This window comes from Merops nubicus, unplaced genomic scaffold (assembly GCF_000691845.1).
Source record: "Merops nubicus isolate BGI_N331 unplaced genomic scaffold, ASM69184v1 scaffold14710, whole genome shotgun sequence".
Classification (NCBI taxonomy): Eukaryota; Metazoa; Chordata; class Aves; order Coraciiformes; family Meropidae; genus Merops; species Merops nubicus.
Window position 1 is genome coordinate 32920 of NW_008580993.1, and position 19031 is coordinate 51950.

Here is a 19031-nt window from a genome sequence, read left to right on the forward strand (position 1 = left end):
TAACAGATGTATGGTCTAGGAAATTCTGTCTTTGGTCTCAATCTTCCCTCACACCCCGCTTTCTCTTATTTGTTCAGGCAATTAATCTGTTGGGGAGGGAGGGAGTGAAGAGGTTTCCTCCTTTTTCCTGTGGTATATGATCTAATTCTGAATATATTAGTGCCTAAATGCTGTAAGACTGAGTGTTATAGAATGTGTCACTGTACTATCACGGCAAAAGGAAAACCATTAACTGCAGGAAATGAAGACATAAGTAACAATAGAGATTATTTTTTTCCCTTTATTCCTTTTCCCTGCCTTGAGCAGTTATGCCTTGTAAGTGAAGAATGAGTGCTGTAGTTTGACATATGCTTCTGTACAGAACAGGCTGGTAAAATAAATAATACAATATTTTTAAGGAAGTCACAGTGCTGATGGGGATTCAGTTTTCTCATACTCAAAATGCAAGCTCCAGTCACCTCTGTGGTGAGAAGCAAATGGTGGACAAAAAATAAGGTTCATTTCCAGTACTTTGAGTTTCCCCATTCGGAGTAAATTAGACCTAGTCTTTTGAGCTACAAAACTTGCTAATGCTGCATCTTGTAGCTCTTTAGAAATAGTCTCTTTAGAATTTGTCTGGCAATTAGCCAAATAGCTAAAGCAAATGTATTGTATCTTTATTAGTCTAAAGTTGATTCAGGTCTTAACAAAAACTATTAACCATAAATGTTACAAATCATCGGTAGAGAGAGGAGTGACTGTTGGCTGCCCCTTACTACACATATGTCCTATTTCATGCCTGTTTTGCTCAGTTTTTCTGTGGCAGTTGAAAATCCAGCCAGGGTTAGTCTTTAGCTGCTCTGAAGGAGGAATTCTCTGAAGGTCACAGCACATTGTCAGAAATGCATTGCCAGTCTTCCACATTTCACCTTGTGGGGTTGTCTTTGTTCGTTTGTTTTTTAGAGGCTTGTCTTGTGCTCTCCATGCCCTTGATATTAGCTCTTTGGGTAATCTCTTTCTCTCTGACATCACAGTTACTGTCCACAGAAGCAGTTCCCAAGCAGGGAAGAATATGCACCAGACAAAATTTTCAGATCAGAAAAATAAAGGATGTGCTGAAGTAAGTTTTCAGGATTGTGTCCTGAGCTTAGAACCTATTTATTTGTTGTAGCTTTTTTCCTCAGTAGCACTTCAGACACCTCTGAACCCACTAAACCAGAAGGGATTTGTAAGTCATACGAGGCTGATATCATTGCTTGATGTGCAGCATTGAGCCTGAGCAAAGAGAGATCATTTCTAGGTCAATATCCAAACTATGGGCATGGTTTTTAATATGTTTTAATAAGATACATCTGTTTTCTCAACTCTTCTATTAAAGAAAACCCACAAACCATTGTTTCCTGCTGTAATATTTGTATGCAGTGAAGCTCACAAGCCAAAGTGTCCTTGATAATGCAGTACAGTTAAGCAGTTACAAAGTTACAGTATATGTGTTTTTTCCCAATTAGCCATTGAACTAAAATCCACACCTGGATTTATATTTTAAACTGTTTTTAAACCTATTGAATTTTGAGCCACTTAGTGCCCCATCACTCCTTCATCAACCAAGATGACTCTGCCCCCCCCCCAACACTTAAAATCCTTCAAACAGCCTCTTCTCTTGGGTAGGTACAAGTACCTTGACCCTGCTTCTGCTGGGAATTACTTCAGGTCTGAACACAAGACTTTAGGGTACATGTAATGCAGAAGACGTGGGCTCCTGTAAACTGTGACAAACGTAAATGAGTGGGTTACTGCTCTGTAAGGATGAGGTACTGACTTCTCACTGGGATGTGGAGGGGATGGAGCAGTGCTGCCAAGGATTGAAATCAGGGCCAGCTGCTCAGTTGACTGATGTCTTTTCTCGTTGAGACTTCCAAAGTTTGACTCTGCCTTGCTAAATACCTTTTGTTATTCTATTCATAGTGGGGAGGATTTGTCACTGATTTTTCTTAAACTTTATGCAACCAATTACTTTATTATAGCAGTGCTGCTGTATTCAGACATTCTTCTCTCTTTAGACTGTAGCTAAGACAAAAAAGATAGTCCACTCAGTGAGTACCCCAACGATGTGTAGCTGGAAAAGTAGCAGCATATGGATATTAAAGCATTTCCTTTGGCCTCATTTTGCTCCTGGGAGAGGAGTTAGTTGGAAAGCATCCAGTTGTACCCTGAATGCTACTTGAATGAGGATTGCAGTTCCCAGGGACTTGACACTAACAGAGTTGCTTTCTAACTTTTTTAATGAGGAAGAATTCCTTTTTCAGCTGTGGTGTAAACAAAAAACAGCTGCAGCAAGAGCTCTGTGGGGTAATGGCTAGAGCAGGGGTCTGAGAATGAGGTGTGGCCCCATTAAGGTCAAGGGAAAAACTTCCATTATTTTCAGGATTTCACCCTCTTCCCTTTCCCCCCTCCCCAACTCTTGTGGAAACTTTGTGGAAAGTGGCCAAGTCCCAGATTTCCTGCACTTCAGAGCTTCTGTTTGGAAACTCATGAGGGAAGTACAGGTAGCTGGTTTGCTCAACACCTGAAGATTTTGTAAATGAAAAGGACAGAGGTAAGCAAACTGTTGTCCTTTGTCATCTGTCTTTAGTTGCAGTGGTGGTTTCAGGAGATTCCTCCAGCACTGCCGAACGTTTCTGGCGTTGATTGGGATACTCTGCAGATAATTGTCTAGCAGGTGGCAAAGTCGGAACTAATCCATCAATTGGTTAAATTCCACCTAGGCCAAATAATCCTGTTAGTGGCTGTTTTGTCCTTTCAGCAGTCACTTTAATTAATATTCAGGGTTGTGCAGATGTGTGTAAGTAACTTCTGAAATGGATGGGACTCCCTGTGAGAAATTGATTCCCATGTGTCTGTGCCATTAAGAACACTTTTATTTTTTTTGTGAAGGTGAAGATGCTTTCACCTATATTGTAAGCAGGAACTTAATGCAGTATCATAAAAACAATTTATAAAGCTAATAAAAAATGCAGGACTTCATGTGAAAACTTTTGAATGAAAAAGTTTTTACCTAGGTCTTCAAAAGGATTTTTTTTTTCCCATTTTGTTGCAGAAGAGTGTGAAACAAAGTGAATATGGATTGTCTACATTTGGTGAAGTATCTGCTCAAGATGAAGAAATCAAGTTCTACTTGATTTCTTCTTGTTTTGGCATCTCTCTGCTCCCTCAGGCTGGAACAACTCTGTGCTGTTGGTTTTAGTAGCAGAAACGCAGGGAACAAAAATCTGGAATTACCACCTCAAAAAGACTCAAAAAAAAAATGAAATCCAGGTTTTCACTTTGCTTTGCAAGTTCACAGTTGGTAAACAGTGATGTTTCTTAAAGGTGGCTTCTAGAGAGATGTTTCTGTCAGGGTAAAATAACTTTTGACTGACTTTACAGGAGAGCAGGAGGCTTGGAGACAGTGTTGAGTTCCCAGGCAGCGATTCAGGGGCCTTTTGACAGTATGAAGTTTCAAAGATGCTGTTTGTTCTGAGAAAATAAAATGTTAAATAGATGAGCTGCAATACAAAGGCAAATCTTTACTGATTGGGGTGGGTAGCTTTGATTCTGAATTTCTCTTGCCTATACTACTTGAAGCATAACTGGTTTGAATGGCAGAATTTTGGGGCCAGGAGCTGATGTCCAGTGCACATTTGCACCGTGCCACAGAGGCTTCCAGATGGTCATAAATTTGTTTTTGTTTGTTTTCTAACAGAGTGTTGTACTAGAGCCTGTATTCATCAGTTCCTCTTCATCAAATACTTCCAGTCCTTCCTTGCCTACCCTTATGGCACAGCTTTGCCCAATGAAGTGTTCATTGTAGGGTTTATTGGTATTTAGGCTGCATCAACTGACTCTTCTTGGCACGCAGGGTCAAGCAGGCTGCGTTGTGAGTCAAAAGTTCAGCACGGTCAGCAGGCTTCTGGTCTGTACCTACAGCTAGAGAGAGAGCAGAGCACTGAGTGGAATGTTTGCCTCGAAACTCCACCATCAGATGTTTCTTTAAAATCCAGTTGTATTTTAAAAATAAATAAATCACATAGCATTGCAGTAGCACCGGATGGGGAGAAACCATAGGTTGTGTCTGTAATTTTGGTTTTTGAATATGTAGTATGGGAACCTGAAAAAGTCTCATGGAACATTTGTATTTTGAATAGTTTATTCTTAGAAAATCTTCTTGCTTTTGCTGTGCATGTTTTTACAGTCTGAGGGGCTGTGTGTGTGTTCTCAGGCTGGTCTCTGTTCCCCTGCCATGAGTGCCCTGCTTTGCTGACCTGTGCACACTCTTCTGAAACCTCAGTGTGACCCAGTCCCCATTTCTGCTCTAAGAACAGGCACGGATGAGTTTGTCAAGAGTGGAAGCCCTGTTGCCTGGAAGGCAACCCTCTACCTGAAAGAGATGTCAAGATGCAGAATAAATTCTCTAGGAATTATTTTTTTTTTCCCAAGTTCCTAAACAGTCTGGAAGGAGCAGATCTCTCTTACAGAAGCTGCATGTAGCCTCTGAACCTCTTAGGTGAAGCCTAGAGAAATGTGTGATATTTTTATCAGTGTCAAGTCTCTAGACGATTTGATTTTTTTTTCCCCCCACTAATGTATCCACTCTCCACATAAGAAATGTAGCTGGGGAACTGGAAAGAACACAAGGATCAGAACTAAAAGGCTGCAATTGCCCTGAAATGCCTTTTCCCAGGGCAAGTGTATACTCTGATTACACAAACATGGTCTGAAATTAATTTCCTGAAGACTCTCCATCATTCACATATCTGGGTAACCCTCAAATAGTGGGCTTTACACCAAGGCTTGCAGATAGGTTTGAAAAGGTAGCCTGTGAATTCATGGACATTTTTTCCTCCACCTTGAGTTCTTTTAATCTGTCCAGAGCTCCCAGAATAGGAATCAGACTGTTCCCATTTCCAGGCAACAAAATTCAGAGATGTGTTTTAATTCTAAATGTGCCAGCACGTGGGTAAGTGAGGTGTAGCAGTGGGTGGTTCTCTCAGCAAACACCTGGTGCCTTTTGGGGTGAGCTTAGCTCTTGTCAGCTTTACTTTCAGACTTCCCCTTCCTTCTCACCTTCTTCCTCACTATACCTCCCATATTAACATGGTGTTAATTTCTTAATTTTCTTCCCAGTGGCCATTTTCCCCAGCATAGCATTAGACTCTGCTTAACTGTTGTTTTTGTTGGGGGTGGCTTTTGTTTTGGCAGATGTTTATTGAACAAAACAAGATGAAAAGGCAAAGTCAGTTGCTTCTGCAGAATTCTTCTCCTGATCAACAGCTTTTGAAGGCTTTGGATGACAATGCTAAGCTGACACACACATTAGAGGAAGAGAGGCTTCAACACCAACAAAAGGTAAAACAGGATTACTTTTCATCTCGTGCAGAGGTCTCTGAAAGCCTCCTGAATTTAAGCAGCATCATGTATATATTATGTTCAGAATTATTTGAGATCTTGTCTCCTGTAAGAGTTCACAATTTGAAAACTAAACTTCAGACAAGATTGTGACTCCCTTCTCCTCGGTCAGTGGTAAGACATGAGTACAAAACCTGAAGGTTTTTCAGCATGAAGGCTCTGGTTTAGCTAAGTATTCTATTCTGGGTGCCAATAAAGTGCAATTCCAAGCATTAAGTCAAGTTCCATTAAGTGAAGAAGAAATGACAGGAGAAGATTTTGGAAGCTGAATAACATAAAGGGTATTTTGGCATGGAGAAAACCAGGAGGTGAGAGTTAGACAGGTCACATGAGTAGTCTGGTCACCTGCTAAAGAAATGCTAGGAGTAGGTAGACAGTTCCAGTGCTTTCATCAGTGCAGCAATGCTAAGACCATATGTAATCTCAGATGCTTCTGAATGAGTATTTTGGGAGAGTAAGTGCCAGTGCATAGAAAACCTCTACATCATTGGCTCCTTGACAGAGCAAAGCATACTTATTTAGGGAGCTGGGAAATGATTGCTACTCTGCACCTGAATGCTGCCTCTGAACCTGATATTCCATAATTCACCCGCTGGCACTGCTGGAGTTGAGGTAAGGGAGTTTAAATAATTGGCCTCTCAGAGGAAACAGTCAGTAAGAAAAACAGAATGTCAGTGTTCTCGTGCTTCAAATAAAGAAATGTTCTGAAATTAAATTATATTTATGTGAAAAAAAAATCTGTAAGAATAAAAAGGGAATGTCTTATGGATTAAGTACTTTGGAGCTAAAGATTTATTCTAAAGAAGAGATAAAACCAGTTAGGATCATAAGAGAAAATTCTGACACGTCTCAGAAAAATCTGACCAGCTCTCACTCAAAAATTGTTCTTTCTCTGAGGCTTGTAGTTCACTGCTATGCCATAACGTCATGTTTTCAGGAATATCTGTGCCCCATGGCTTATTTGTCAAAAGGAAGGACAGAAAATACCTTTTACTGTAATGAATGCTGTTGTTTGCCAACTGCAGATCAAAGAGTTGGAAGAGCAGCTAGAGAATCAAGCACTGCATAAGGAGATTAGTCGTCTTAAACAGCAGCTAGAACTTTTGGAAGAAGATAAAAAAGAACTAGAGCTTAAGTGTCAGAACTCAGAAGAAAAAGCTAGAGACCTAAAGCATTCAGGTAAAATCATGTAAGAACTTTCATTTTAGAGGTACTGTAGGGGGGGTGTGGTGCTGGTGGATGTCTAATAGAATTATACAGGTTACATTTGAGATATCACAATCAAGAACTTCTGTGTAGCTAAGATTCAGACCTGTGCTTCACAAGACAAAGCACAGCAACTGCCTTCAACCACAAAAGAGTCGTGGTCAGGATGCGTGTGAAAAAACAACCTTGTAAAATTTTGGTAGGGTATAAAAACACTGTTGTTAGATTGCCCTGAGTCTTACAGGCGGATATACATGTGAGTGGGTTTCTGTGTGAAAGAGACAATCCTTTGTATTCAAAGTATATCCTCCTGCCTAATTTAAAAAATAAATAAAATGTTGGGGTTTTTTTAAGATGCACAGTGATTTATCAGACTGTGGATTCTACATTGTATGAATTGTACAAAAATATCCCATAATTATCAAGGTACCCAACCATTTAATAGTCTTCTAAAAGAAGACACCGATGAAATTAAAGACATGCTTTGGCACTTCTTTTTCACATGTGAAAAAAAACAGTTTCTGCTGACGATGTTAGAGGCTCTGAGGGATTGTTCTTTTTTGTTTTGTTTTTAAATGTCCTTTTTTTTTTTTTTTTTTTTTAAAAGGTACTACTTTCAGAGCCCTACAAAAGGAGTTAGCCAAACAAATCTGTTAGGCTTTTATACCTCATATCTATGAGAATTATACATTTAAATCTTTTCCTTGTAGTGAGATATTTTTTGTTCCATGTCAAGGCTCGAGGCCTAAGCAGGTGCTAGTCTTCAGTATGACACTTGGTCAGAGAAGCTTCTGAGCCTCCATCAGAGGAGGCCAAAGTCACTATCCTTAGCTAAGGTTCCACATGTAACCACGCTTTTCTGAAACATTTCCTTGAGAGCAGGATTATCTTTAAGCTTGTTAGCAGTCTTGCTTGGAAGAACTGCTTTGTGTTAGAGTTTTACATTACTCAGCCTTAAAAATATGCTTAGGCAGCATATGAGTTCTTCTTTGCTGCCTTGAAAAGATCTGACCTTCACAGCAGATTCTTTCCTTTCAGGCTTGTTTGTCCTTCAGAAGGAATTTATCATTTTAAAGATTGTAGCTGGAGTTTAAAGTTGCTCATTTGGGTTTTTGTTTTGGTTTTGGTTTATTTTCCCCTTTTAAAATGAAAAGTAAATGTAAAAGGCTGTAGTTTTAATTTGAATCCATCACTAGGAGAACAAAGAACTGTGTCCACTTTGGAAGTCTTATTCTGTACTTCTGACATAATTCCTACTGTATTCAGAACAATTGCTAAAAAATTTCCTAGCTAAAAGACACTTAAGACTTATTTTTTTTCTGCTTCTTCCCTTCCCCAGTTAACTGCATTTGACAACATTTCAAAAACAGGAGAGAAAGAGTCCATTTTGCCCACTGTCCAGTTTTGACCATTTTTAGGGGGAAAACCCACACCCTCAGCAAGACAGAGAAAAGTCTGGAAGCTGAAATGATCCATTTCTTTAATCTCTTGCTAGTTCATTCTCAAATGCAGCCTTATAGACTGTTGCAGGAATGTGATAAACTTTTCCCTGCTCTGTCATTTTTTATGAGGAATCCTGTATTGGGGGAAAGGGTCGTTTTAGCTTCAAAAGTAACTCAGGTGGAGCTAACTGGTGTAACTAGAATCGTATGTTGTTTTTGGTAGGAAATGTTGCCAGAAATAGGACTTCCTGGCAGTTGTGTGGTTTAGTCTTACTTGGTTTTAGTCAATCAGTAGGTTTTTTTTTTGCTTAAACCATCAGAGTTGGCTTTTAGAGCAGATGTGAGAAATCAAGAACTGACTTTAGTTTAATTGCTCTTGTGCAGTTGATGAACTTCAGAAACGAATACAGCAGTCTGAAAATCCTGCACCACCTCCTCCACCACCACCTCCTCCTCCTCTTCCTCCTCCCCCTCCTCCTAACCCTATACGGTAAGTGCTTAAATCACGGGTCACAGCATTAATGCTGTGCTGAAACAGAATACATGAGCTTGCACCCAAGCAGGAAGAATGTCTTTAAAGGAAAAAAGGCTTTCTCCATCTGTCTTGGGCTCTTTACCAGCAGGACATGCTCTGTGCCCCACCTGCCAACAGACAGGTGGCAACACCCTGACCAATTTTGAGCAGTGTCTGTCTTGCCAAGCCTAACAAATTGTCTAGACTGATTTTGGAGGAGGAGGGATACCTGTCTCCTCTAAATTTAGGAGATTTTTTTTTTTTCTATTCACCCGATAGCTGTAATTATAGACTTGTGAAATTCTTGTCTGAATTTACTGCTAAGAAAACCCCTTTGAACCAAAGGATATGTTGGATTATTGTGTGTCCCTTCCTGTCAGATACTGGTGATGAAAATGCAGACTCCATTGAGCATCCACAATTACTTTCATAAGTTAAAAAAAAAAAACCAACAAACCAAAACACAAGAAAATCAGCACCCCATCATCAAGAAATTTTGGGCAAGATTAAGCAAAGGGCTGTAAAGGAGGCCCTTTTTTCAAGACATATTTTTCAAGTATATGATGTATCAGGCATTAGACCCAAATTAACTGACTGAGCCCTAAAGTGTGCTTAGTTAATTTCAGGAATTTAGCTAATCTTCATGTTGTCTGCTTGGTTTTAAAAATAAATGGATGTCAATGACACTTTGTTTTTAGAAACCTAAACGAAACATGTTCTGAACAATTTGGTCTTCTGCTATTTTTTACATCTGTTAACTCACTTGGCTTGCTTGCTGTTTTCCCCACGAAAGTACAGAACGAATTAACTCTGGTGTGTGTGTGGTGTGTTTTGTTGTTTAAGTTTGTGCCCTTTACTATCTGAAATAGGTAACACTACTCATTTTACACCCTGTAGTAGCTCAGTCAGAGCATTGATTTATTGCTCTGTGGCGTTTCTGTGTGCCAAGGTTTTCTTGGAGCCCAAGCATGGATGCTGCAGGTCGCTCTGCTTCCTAAGGAGCAATGTTCAGTAGGGAGTGATAGGCCTCACTGGCACATCAGATGTGCATAGGAGCTTATACTTGAGCTTTCAGCTGAATCACTTCCTTGTCTGGACTTTTAATGTTCTGACTATAGTGAAGGGATAATTATTTGATGCTGTAAGAAGATTACAAACTTGGAGTTGGTGAGGAGATACTGATCACCGTATTTAAGTGTCCTCTGAAGAATAATACTTCAATATCTACAGCTCTTCTTTCCTTTTATTATGCTAGAGCAGCTTCAATTTGTCATGTGTCACGAGACGCAGTCTTTTAATATTCAAATCTGGAGTGTTTTGATTTATGCCTAATGTCTGTTAAAAAGAAATAAATTCCTCTGGTGCATTTTAATGGGAGACGTTGTGGGGGGTAACTGAGTACAGACATCTGCATTCAAGAACTGTTAAATGAGTCTTCTGTGAGTAGCTGTATAATCAGGTATAAGCAAGCTGTTTGTGTCATGCTCAAGTTCATTCTAACAGTGTGTACTAGAGGACAGAATGACAAACTGCAGTTGCATTTTCCCCAAAGGTCTCTCATGTCCATGATTCGCAAAAGATCTCACTCCAACACCAACGTGAGCAAGAAGGAGAAACCTCCTCAGCAGGAGTCAGGTATGGTTCATCCTCTCTCAGGTCATGCAGATTATTCACCAAGTACTGCAGACAGAGCTGTGAAATGAGCTGTGGGTACAGATAGTGATGCAAATGCTCTTATGTGTGAACATTTACTCCTGCTTTCCATGTCCCAGCATATTCCATCCACCTGGCAGTCCAGAAATGTGATGGTGGCCCAGGTGTGTGTGCTCTGACATAGGAAGTGGTAGCTTTGGTACTCCTATAAGGAGTGGCTGAGGACTTTGGGTTTGTCTAGTCTGCAGAAAGGGAGGCTGAGGGATGACCTCATTGTTCTCTACAGCTTCCTGAGGAGGGGAGGTAGAGAGGGAGATGCTGATCTCCCTAGTATCCAGTGACAGGATGTGTGGGAATGGTTCAGAGCAGTGCCAGGGGAGGTTTAGACTGGACACTGGGAAGCGTTTCTTTACCAAGAGTGGGGTCAAACACTGGAACAGGCTTCCTAGAGAGGTGGTTGAGACACCAAGCCTGTCGGTGTTTAAGAGGCCAGTGCCCTTAATAACATGCTTTAACTTTTGGTCAGCCATGAAGTGGTCAGGCAGTTGGACTAGATGATTGTTGTAGGTCCTTTCCAAATGAAATAGGCTGTTCTGTTTTACTCCAAGCTTCCTCAAGACCTCAAGCAAATTTGTGTAGCCCTCATAGCCATCTGTGCCTCCGCAATTGAGCTGGTGATCATCCAATTGACTTTTTCCAAATGGATTTTAGTATGGACAGTGTTTGAACCAGCAGCTCAAAAACCTTGAGGGAAGACCTAGCACTTGCTGTAACTGAAGAAAAGTTCTAATTGTCCTGCTTCTGTCTCTGGTGCTTATCAGATGTGTCACTGAGCTGACTTCATTCAGTGATGTGGCAGAAAAGACGATATTTCTGTTTCACTTGAGGAGGGCATGGCCATGTTCCTTACAGAAGGAACTGAGAAGATAAGCACTTAGCTGGGTAGGGTGATGTGCTGAATGGTGAGAACAAGATGATGCAGTTTAGGGCCCTGTGCTCTTACAGCGACTGTGTGCAGCTTGTTGAGTTGCACCCTGGCTGTTTGGTACTGCCTGCAGTAGTTGCACTGTCGCAGTGCTGAGAGGCTCACAGCCTATGCTTCTCACTTGGAGACACTACAGCATGTGGCTGCAGCTGCAGTGTGTCCAGGACTTTGCAATTCCACGGGTGATCTGGAAAAGGCAGAATAAACCCAACAGGCATTAAGCAGGGAGCGTATACACACCATAATATAGGAAAATTTCCAACTTCCAAAAGGCTTCCTGTTTGTGATTTCCTCTGTCCAGAGCCTCTCTGCAGAGCTAGTTTGTTAAATGCTTCAGTTTTCATCCCTCAATTCATATCTTGTAAAATTACCACTCAGAGTTGACTGTAATGCTAAGCCTTTACTAATACTGAAAACCTAGAGCAAAACAGAATCTTGTGCTAAGGTGGCTCTGATTGTAAAGGAACAGCTGGAATTACATTTGTTTGTTGTTAAGGGTACCTGGAAACTTAGCATCTTGAGAACAGGAGTTAAGTAGAGATTCATAAGTGATCGTGAGTGGCTCAAGAGTCGGAGTTAGACAAGCATTGCTCGTCACATAGCCAAGGTTTTTCTCTCTTCCTTCTGAAACAGCACGAGTTTGTAGTAAATTGCTTACTCATTTGCTGCCACTTAAACAAAGAAGGGCTGCAGAAGGGAACCTGGCTGAAATTACAGGTACAGGATATAACTGTTAGAGAAAGAACGCTGTTAGGAGACTGTAAGCATGGCTGGGTTGTTGGATAGGACCAACAGACAGAAAGCTGGGGAAAGGAAGTATTACCCCTTCCATTTTTCAGGTGAGGATCTGAGGAATGTGGTGACCTGAGCAGGTCTCTGAGGACATCTTTGGGAACTGGTTACCAGCCTGAGAGAAGTAAGGTTGTTGGTCTGAGTAAAATAATTAGAGAAGTGACTTTGTACTGAGATCTCTGATGAAGAGTCAGTTTCATCATTTAATACTGACTCTGATGAAGAGTCAGTATTAAAGTTCAGTTATGTTGCCTTCATTTATCAGGTTTCCTTACCTTGCAGTGTCCTAGATGTTTTGATTACACCTTTTTGTTGATGTTACAGTGATTGCAGGAAATACTATGAAATTCACTGTAAGTTCTCTACAACCCATTCTTTCATTATTTATTAGCAAACTTTAACAGTTCTGACCTTTCTTCAATCACATACAAAACGCTTCTTCTCTTAATAGTTGAGCTGTTCTTAAAATAAAAATAAAACCAGGGAGAAAGTTCTTTCTTGATCTAGTTATTATATCTAACTTGAGGCTTGTTTTGACCCTTGTTAAGGACTTAGAATGAGGGGTTTCTATCCCATACCACCAATTAAGCTTTTATATTTGAAACAACCTGTTTGTGGAATTAAAGCCTGACATTAAATCGGCTTACAATACAGAAACTGCATTTCTATGAATCATCAACAGTACCCTGACAAGTGAGAGAGCAAGTCTATTTAAAATTCCTGCTATTGATGGTAAAATGTTGCAGCTTTGAATAGCATCAACCATATTTTTCCATGTATTTGCTTTAAGTACCCTTTTTTGGCCCCTTTTTTTTTTGGTATGGCATGTTAACTGTCTTTTGTTACATTATCCAGAACATTGATAAGTTTACAGGTCTTGTTTAGGTTCATCCCACAACTTCTGATTTCATCTGAGTATTTTGCAGCCCTGATACTGAATCCCTTGAAACTGTTTTCCTTCCATGGTATTTAAGGTTTGCCCTCAACTCGGTGCAGTGTTCTGTAAATGTGTGGTTTTAGTTCAGCCTGAAATGCTGGTGTGTCATTCCAGCAAGGTTCTCAAACCCATATGGATATACGTTTGGGACTCTTGTGGTGGGCTGCATAAAGGCCTTGCTGTGGGGCATTATTGACTTGTCCTGTGTCAGTGAAACAGTGGAAATTTCTGCTGAGCCACAGTGAAAAGATAGTGGAACTGGGGCTGTATTCTTCAGTCCTTGGTGCGTCAGCCTGTAGCACTGAGCTTTTGAAACCTCCAATGGTTATAGGAGCTTTGCATTTTTCATTGTCTTAGCCCTGCTTCTGTGAAAAATTCTGCAGGCTTTGGTGTTTGCAGAGGCCATGGCTGGATCCTCAAGGTGTGTACTTTGGGATTTTATCCAGAAACTAGAATTCCTGAGAAGCTGAGATGAGGCTGCAGGTTTCTGCTATCATATAGATGTGGGCAGCATGCAGCAAAGTGCCTCTTTGTGGTGGGGAAAATTAAGAGTAAAATAGTGATCCTGTAACAAAGACCCTGTGAACAGCCCAATTAAGGGAAGAAAAATAAGCCTTTATGTTTATCATCTACATTTTTAATAGTAGTTCCTATTTGGAATGTGATAGGCTTTTTTTGTTTGTTTTTGGAACAGGTGAAGTTACAGATCTGAAGAGACAAGCTGTTGAAGAAATGATGGACAGAATTAAAAAGGGAGTTCATCTGAGACCAGTCAACCAGTCAAGCAGGCCTAAAGCAAAGGTTTGGAATAAATATCAGTGCAATAATATTAGCTAGGTACAGTAATTTACACTGAAAATGAATCGGGCTTCCTGTAAAGCATTCAGAAGAATACATTTGTCTCACTTCATTTGCTTTACTTCATTTTGAGTAAGATGAATTAGAGCAGCATGTATCTGAAGAACAGAAAAAGAGGGAAACCAAGAGTACATAAATAAGATACCCAGTTTCTTTGACACAGAAAGGAACTGAAAGCAAACATCTTGTAAACAAACAGCCACTGAGAAACAAAAAGTACCAAGGGTCCTGAATTGGGTAAAGGGGTTGCTGGACCAGAAGAATGTCTTTAGCAGCATTTCTTCCTTTCATGCAACACTTAGCACTAGTACCTGAATGAGGTTACTATCAGAATACTACTTATGATCTTCACCAGAGGATAAATGTGTCTTTATGTATAGGCTGTGGTTCACCGTGCTGAGAGCAAAGGCTCTTCTCATTATCTGTGGAAGAAAGCAGATTGGATGTTAGCCATGTGCCCGTGAGAGGAGAGGGCAGGAGCTCGACACAGCTGCACGCCTGTGCTGTAGACCCCCCTGCGATGTCTGTCTTCAAGTACAAAGTCTGTCATGGGCCATTTCACCTGTTTTTTAACATGTGTGTGTTGTGTTTGTTTACAGCCAGAAACATTAAAGCCCTCTGAAAGTGCAATGAAAGAATTAAAAGGCATTCTGGTAAGAAAACTGGTAGTTTATATTTGTGTTTTTTCTTTTCATTGAGCTGACAGAGCCTACTGTGCAAAACAGCTGAGTATTGGAAACTTCTGCATTAGTGGTTTGGTTTGAAGCTGTAGAGCAGTTCTGGAGTGAATCCCCTGATTCCACTTTTGACTTTGGTCCAACTGAAAGGTTTGGTTTGGTGTTGCTAACAGAATTTATTTTCAGAAAACAGTTCTGTTAATTGTGCTCCAGATTGGTGTGTTCCTGCCACTAGAGGGGATGTTCTGGCCTGCACCTGCCATGGATCCTTTGGAAGCTTTCCAAGTACTCTCGGTGGGGATGCTTAGAATGGGAGAGGCCCTGAGTCTGTCTAGTCCAAAGTAAAGCCCCTGGACTGCACATGTCCAGTAGATGTAGAGTTCTTCTCATCAGCTGCCCTGAACTCCTGTCTTCTCCTGAGACACTGAATTTCTTGTAGTGTAGACAGTCTAAATAGAGCAAGTGCTCTCTAGTCTGTGTTTGTATTTAGAAAAAAAAAATTACTCTAAATAGTTATCCACATACTTGTCACTAAATAAAACTGTTTGGTGTGCATTTGGTAAGTTTACTCCTGTTCTCTCCTATGCTCTCATACATTGCATTGCTTAACTGGTTGCTTCTTTTGCACAAGTCCTAAAACTGTATCATACTCTCAGAAGGAGTGGTAATTCTTCCTCCCTCACTTCTGTGACCCTGAAGCTTTTAAAGTTGAAGTGCAACTTTGGTACATCAGGTGAAATTTTGACTTTGTAAGGTGAAATTCTGCCCATATTGAAACAAAGTGCTTCACAGCTGCTCTATGGAAGGTGAGTGAGGCTGATCATTGTAATCATCTATCCATGGTAACACCTAAACAGCCCTTATGTAAATAACTTGAGTATTGTGTTGGGTGATGCAAGACAGTACAGCAAAGAGTGTAGCCACAGCCTGTGCTGTGATTTAAAATCACGAGTGTGGCACCAAGGACATGTTAAACTTACGGTTTCCAGTCACATGAAAGTAGGGGAAGAACAAAAAAATGATCTAGAGAGCCACCAGACCTTAATGCTGAGCTCTAATTAGAGTGACACATAATTAAATGTGGCGGTAAGTAGAGAAGGAATAAAATGCAAGACAGAGATTATGTTTTAAATGGCACTGCATAATTACAGGACTAGTCTGTTTCGGCTGCTGGCTGGACCAGCCGGGGGCGGGCTGAGTGATCCTGCTGCAGGTCCTTTCGTTTCCTAATAGCTGTTTTATTTCTTTGACACTCTATCACTGACATTAGGGGAGTCTTGATTATGTACTTTAGTGGGAGCAGAGAGAAACCTACAGTCGCTCTACTTCTGTATCTAGCTTGTTGCTTTTGAGCCCTTCAGGATATTTGCAATATAAGACAAACTGTATAAAAACAAATTCCAGTCTATTCTTGAGACCAGTCATTATGCACAGTCAGACAACAAACATGGGGGTGGGATGTGATGGAGTAAACATTTGTTGTTACTATGCTAATTATGCATTTCATGTAGACCTCCATATAATTGTTACAAACAAACCACATTTATGTTCTGTAAATTGCAGTTTGAGCGACTCTGTTGCTGGAGTTGCTTTTGTTCGTGTATGTTTGTACAGGTCTGGAGCACACCACTAATTATTAATGTACCAGCTCAGTTAAATTTCAAAGAGTTGCCAAAGAAAATATTTATTTTAATTTTTGAGTGGAGGTGAAGAATTAGTTCTTTGCTGGGAACTTGAAAGTGGCACAGCTTTTGCAACTTGCAGTGCCATTTCCTTTTGTCATTTGCTGTTTCTGCTCAGAAGTACGTGCTGGTCAACAAAAGATGTTAAGAATATGTTATTTATGTTCTGGAAAAATGCTATATGGTTTAGGCATGTTTTAGAAGGCTGAATAAACAGGATTCTGGGGCATTCCTAAAGATGATAAAAGACTCAGGAGGAGAATGAAATAGCATATGGGTCCCAAATTTTCAGTTGCATTATAAGTATTTTACAGTCAAGTGGGTGCTGGTCCAGTATCTGACTGTTGTCTCTTGGGAAATCCAGGCAGTATCCACTGTGTGCATGATAAAATTCCTGAGGGCAAGTTTGAGAGGTTTCAGGCTTTGATAAAAGCCTTTTTGCCCTCCACCTTAAGAAAAGTGCTACTGGACTTGCAGCTTGTCTGATACAAAATACTAACCTTTGGCATGAGGCAGTCATAGCAGGCATTTCTGTTTTATACGTAAAAAAACTGTTTCAACTTGAGATCTAAGAGTGTGCTTAAGAGAAACCATGAAATACGTGGGCAGAGGGTCAGGTTCAGGGCAGATCAGTGAGATTATAGGATGTAACAAAAGTGCTGCGGTTGCAGCTAGTACATACTGACTTCTGCAGGTGTGTACACACCAGGATGCAGCAACACAGGACCATGCTAAAATATAAAATATGATGAAGCAGTAAAATATGAATCTTTGGCTTTGTACCAGTAGAGGTTAATTATGGGTATGATAATGCTCCAGCAGTTTTTAGGACCTTTAAATGCTAAGGTGGAGAAAGTTGACAGTTCCCTGCAAACATCAGAATTTGTTCACTAGTGATCCAGGACATCATCTTTAGGCCTGATATCAGCCCTCTGGTGTGTAGGTGAGTGTGGTCAATCTCTGCCTCAGGAACCTGAGCAAGTGGAGGAGTGGTGAGCCAGTGCCCAGCTGCTCACTGCTGGCAGAGCTCCACACGCTGCTCTAGAGCCACAGCTGGTTCTCAGACCTTTTTGGCAGTTGGAGGGGTTTTCATGTTGTGCACGTGGGATGTTTGGCAAGGCATAACATATGCTCAGAGAACTTTTCATACCTGTTTCTTGCTGTAGGAGACACTGAATAAATCCAGTAGTTCCCGAAGCTTGAAGTCCCTTGAAACAGAGAGCAGTGAAACGGAGCTGGAACGGGTTCTGCGGCGCCGGAAAGTAACCACCGACCAGGACAGTGGCAGTAAGTGGCTGGGCATTTTTGTAGTCCTCCTCTTCTCCCTGTGTTAAGTGACTCTTGGAGCTCTGCTTTCTCTTCCAGACCATTGCCATTCAGCCATTACAGAGAACCTGGCTTACTCCTGCAGTGACTCACTTCCCCATTGCACTTGTCGCTTTTCATCCACGTTGGCTCCACGAGAGGCTCTGTCAGGATTTTCCATGCACACAGCCTTATACGCACAGGTTCCTCTGTCCTGCCTGGAGCTCAGACATTGTCATTGGAGTTCATAGTCTGAGCTTACTGTGAAAATACCCTTGAAAGTAATGGTAACCAGGGAAATGAGGGTTTAGGACAAGTGTTCTGAATTAACCTCTTCTGCAGAGCAAAGGTCTGTGGTTTTTAAGCTATGCTTTGCAGTCATCACCTGTCAGAATCTATTGATGATCTGCCTGGTCACAGAGTCTGTGCAAGTGCAACTCCATGCCATAGTCAATGTAGACATGGCTGGTTTTAATGTCACTGTATGGTTTTAGCGTGGGCTTTGCAGATGAACAGTTCACTAACTACTCATTGCTGTATGAGAACAGGCTTTTTAGTAGTTTGTCTGGCTCGTGCTCCAGCTGCACCTCAGGCTGGGAGAGCACTGCAGGTTGTGAGTTGGTCCTGCTGCGTGGGCAGCAGAACTTGCCATCCCAGGAGGCAGGCGTGTGGCACTGCAGCAGGCCCTGCCTGCAGTGCAAGAAAGGGTTAGTCCTCGTTGGGGAGAGCAGAAGCTGCAAATGGTATTTTGATACCCCCCATGCGCTGGACACTGTTCTTCAAAATTCCATTTTGATTACTGCAGTTCACTTGAAATCTGCTGTGCTTACACCTTCCTTCTAGAGCAGCCAACTCGAATAACAGAAGCATTGAACTTTCTTGGGTTTTAGGTCCCACTGGAATCTTGGCCACTTCAGAATCAAAATCTCTGCCTGTGCTGGGCTCGGGAGCCAGTGCAGCACAAACAGTGCTGAACAAGAAAGACCTGGAGACAGAATTCAGTTCCAAAGTACCGGACTCAGGTCCTGTCTCTGACCAGCTTAAGGGTGTCACAGGCTCCAAGCCTACATTACAGTAAGTAGAATATGGAGATCTAGTTGTTTTTTAGTGCCAGATCTGTTCAGCTGGTGCATTTTGAAAGTGATTTAATATCAATTTGGGTTAACAGGATAAATGTACAGTCTGCAGCTGTGTTTACTACTGACTCCTTAAATAATTTGCAGTCTCACATGAAGGTAGAAATCTAATTCTCAGTAATAGATGTTCTCCTGCAATATCTGTGAACATTCTTTAAAAAAAAGTTCTTCTCTGCCAAAAGAAGAGAACTCTGGAGTTTTTGAGGAATAGCAAGGTTGAAGGTTTTTTCCATAATCTGAAGAGGAATCATCATTGTATAGTTAACTCTTGATTTAAAAAAAAAAAAAAAAGCAGTTCTGGCACAATATTTATAAAAATAGAATCATGTAAGTTATATTGGTGTGTATGTAGGTGTGCACTGCAGTTGCTGTTGGGCCAAAAGAAGTCCTGCATATTACTTTAAATGTTTGTTCCTAAAA

At 41.0% G+C, this 19031-nt stretch overlaps 1 protein-coding gene across 1 annotated transcript in view; it reads left to right on the plus strand.

Moving 5' to 3' along the window:
• The window catches only part of KIAA1598 (KIAA1598 ortholog), a gene marked incomplete at its 3' end in the record, with an annotated part of 46806 nt that extends 28257 nt beyond the window's left edge, over positions 1-18549 (plus strand). The window contains exons 8-15 of the mRNA XM_008947978.1: positions 5218-5364; positions 6450-6603; positions 8457-8562; positions 10139-10221; positions 13648-13754; positions 14411-14464; positions 17337-17457; positions 18366-18549. Of these exons, the coding sequence (XP_008946226.1) occupies positions 5218-5364; positions 6450-6603; positions 8457-8562; positions 10139-10221; positions 13648-13754; positions 14411-14464; positions 17337-17457; positions 18366-18549 (956 nt within the window). The remainder of the gene's footprint in view (positions 1-5217; positions 5365-6449; positions 6604-8456; positions 8563-10138; positions 10222-13647; positions 13755-14410; positions 14465-17336; positions 17458-18365) is intronic.
• Positions 18550-19031: the final 482 nt, after the last annotated feature.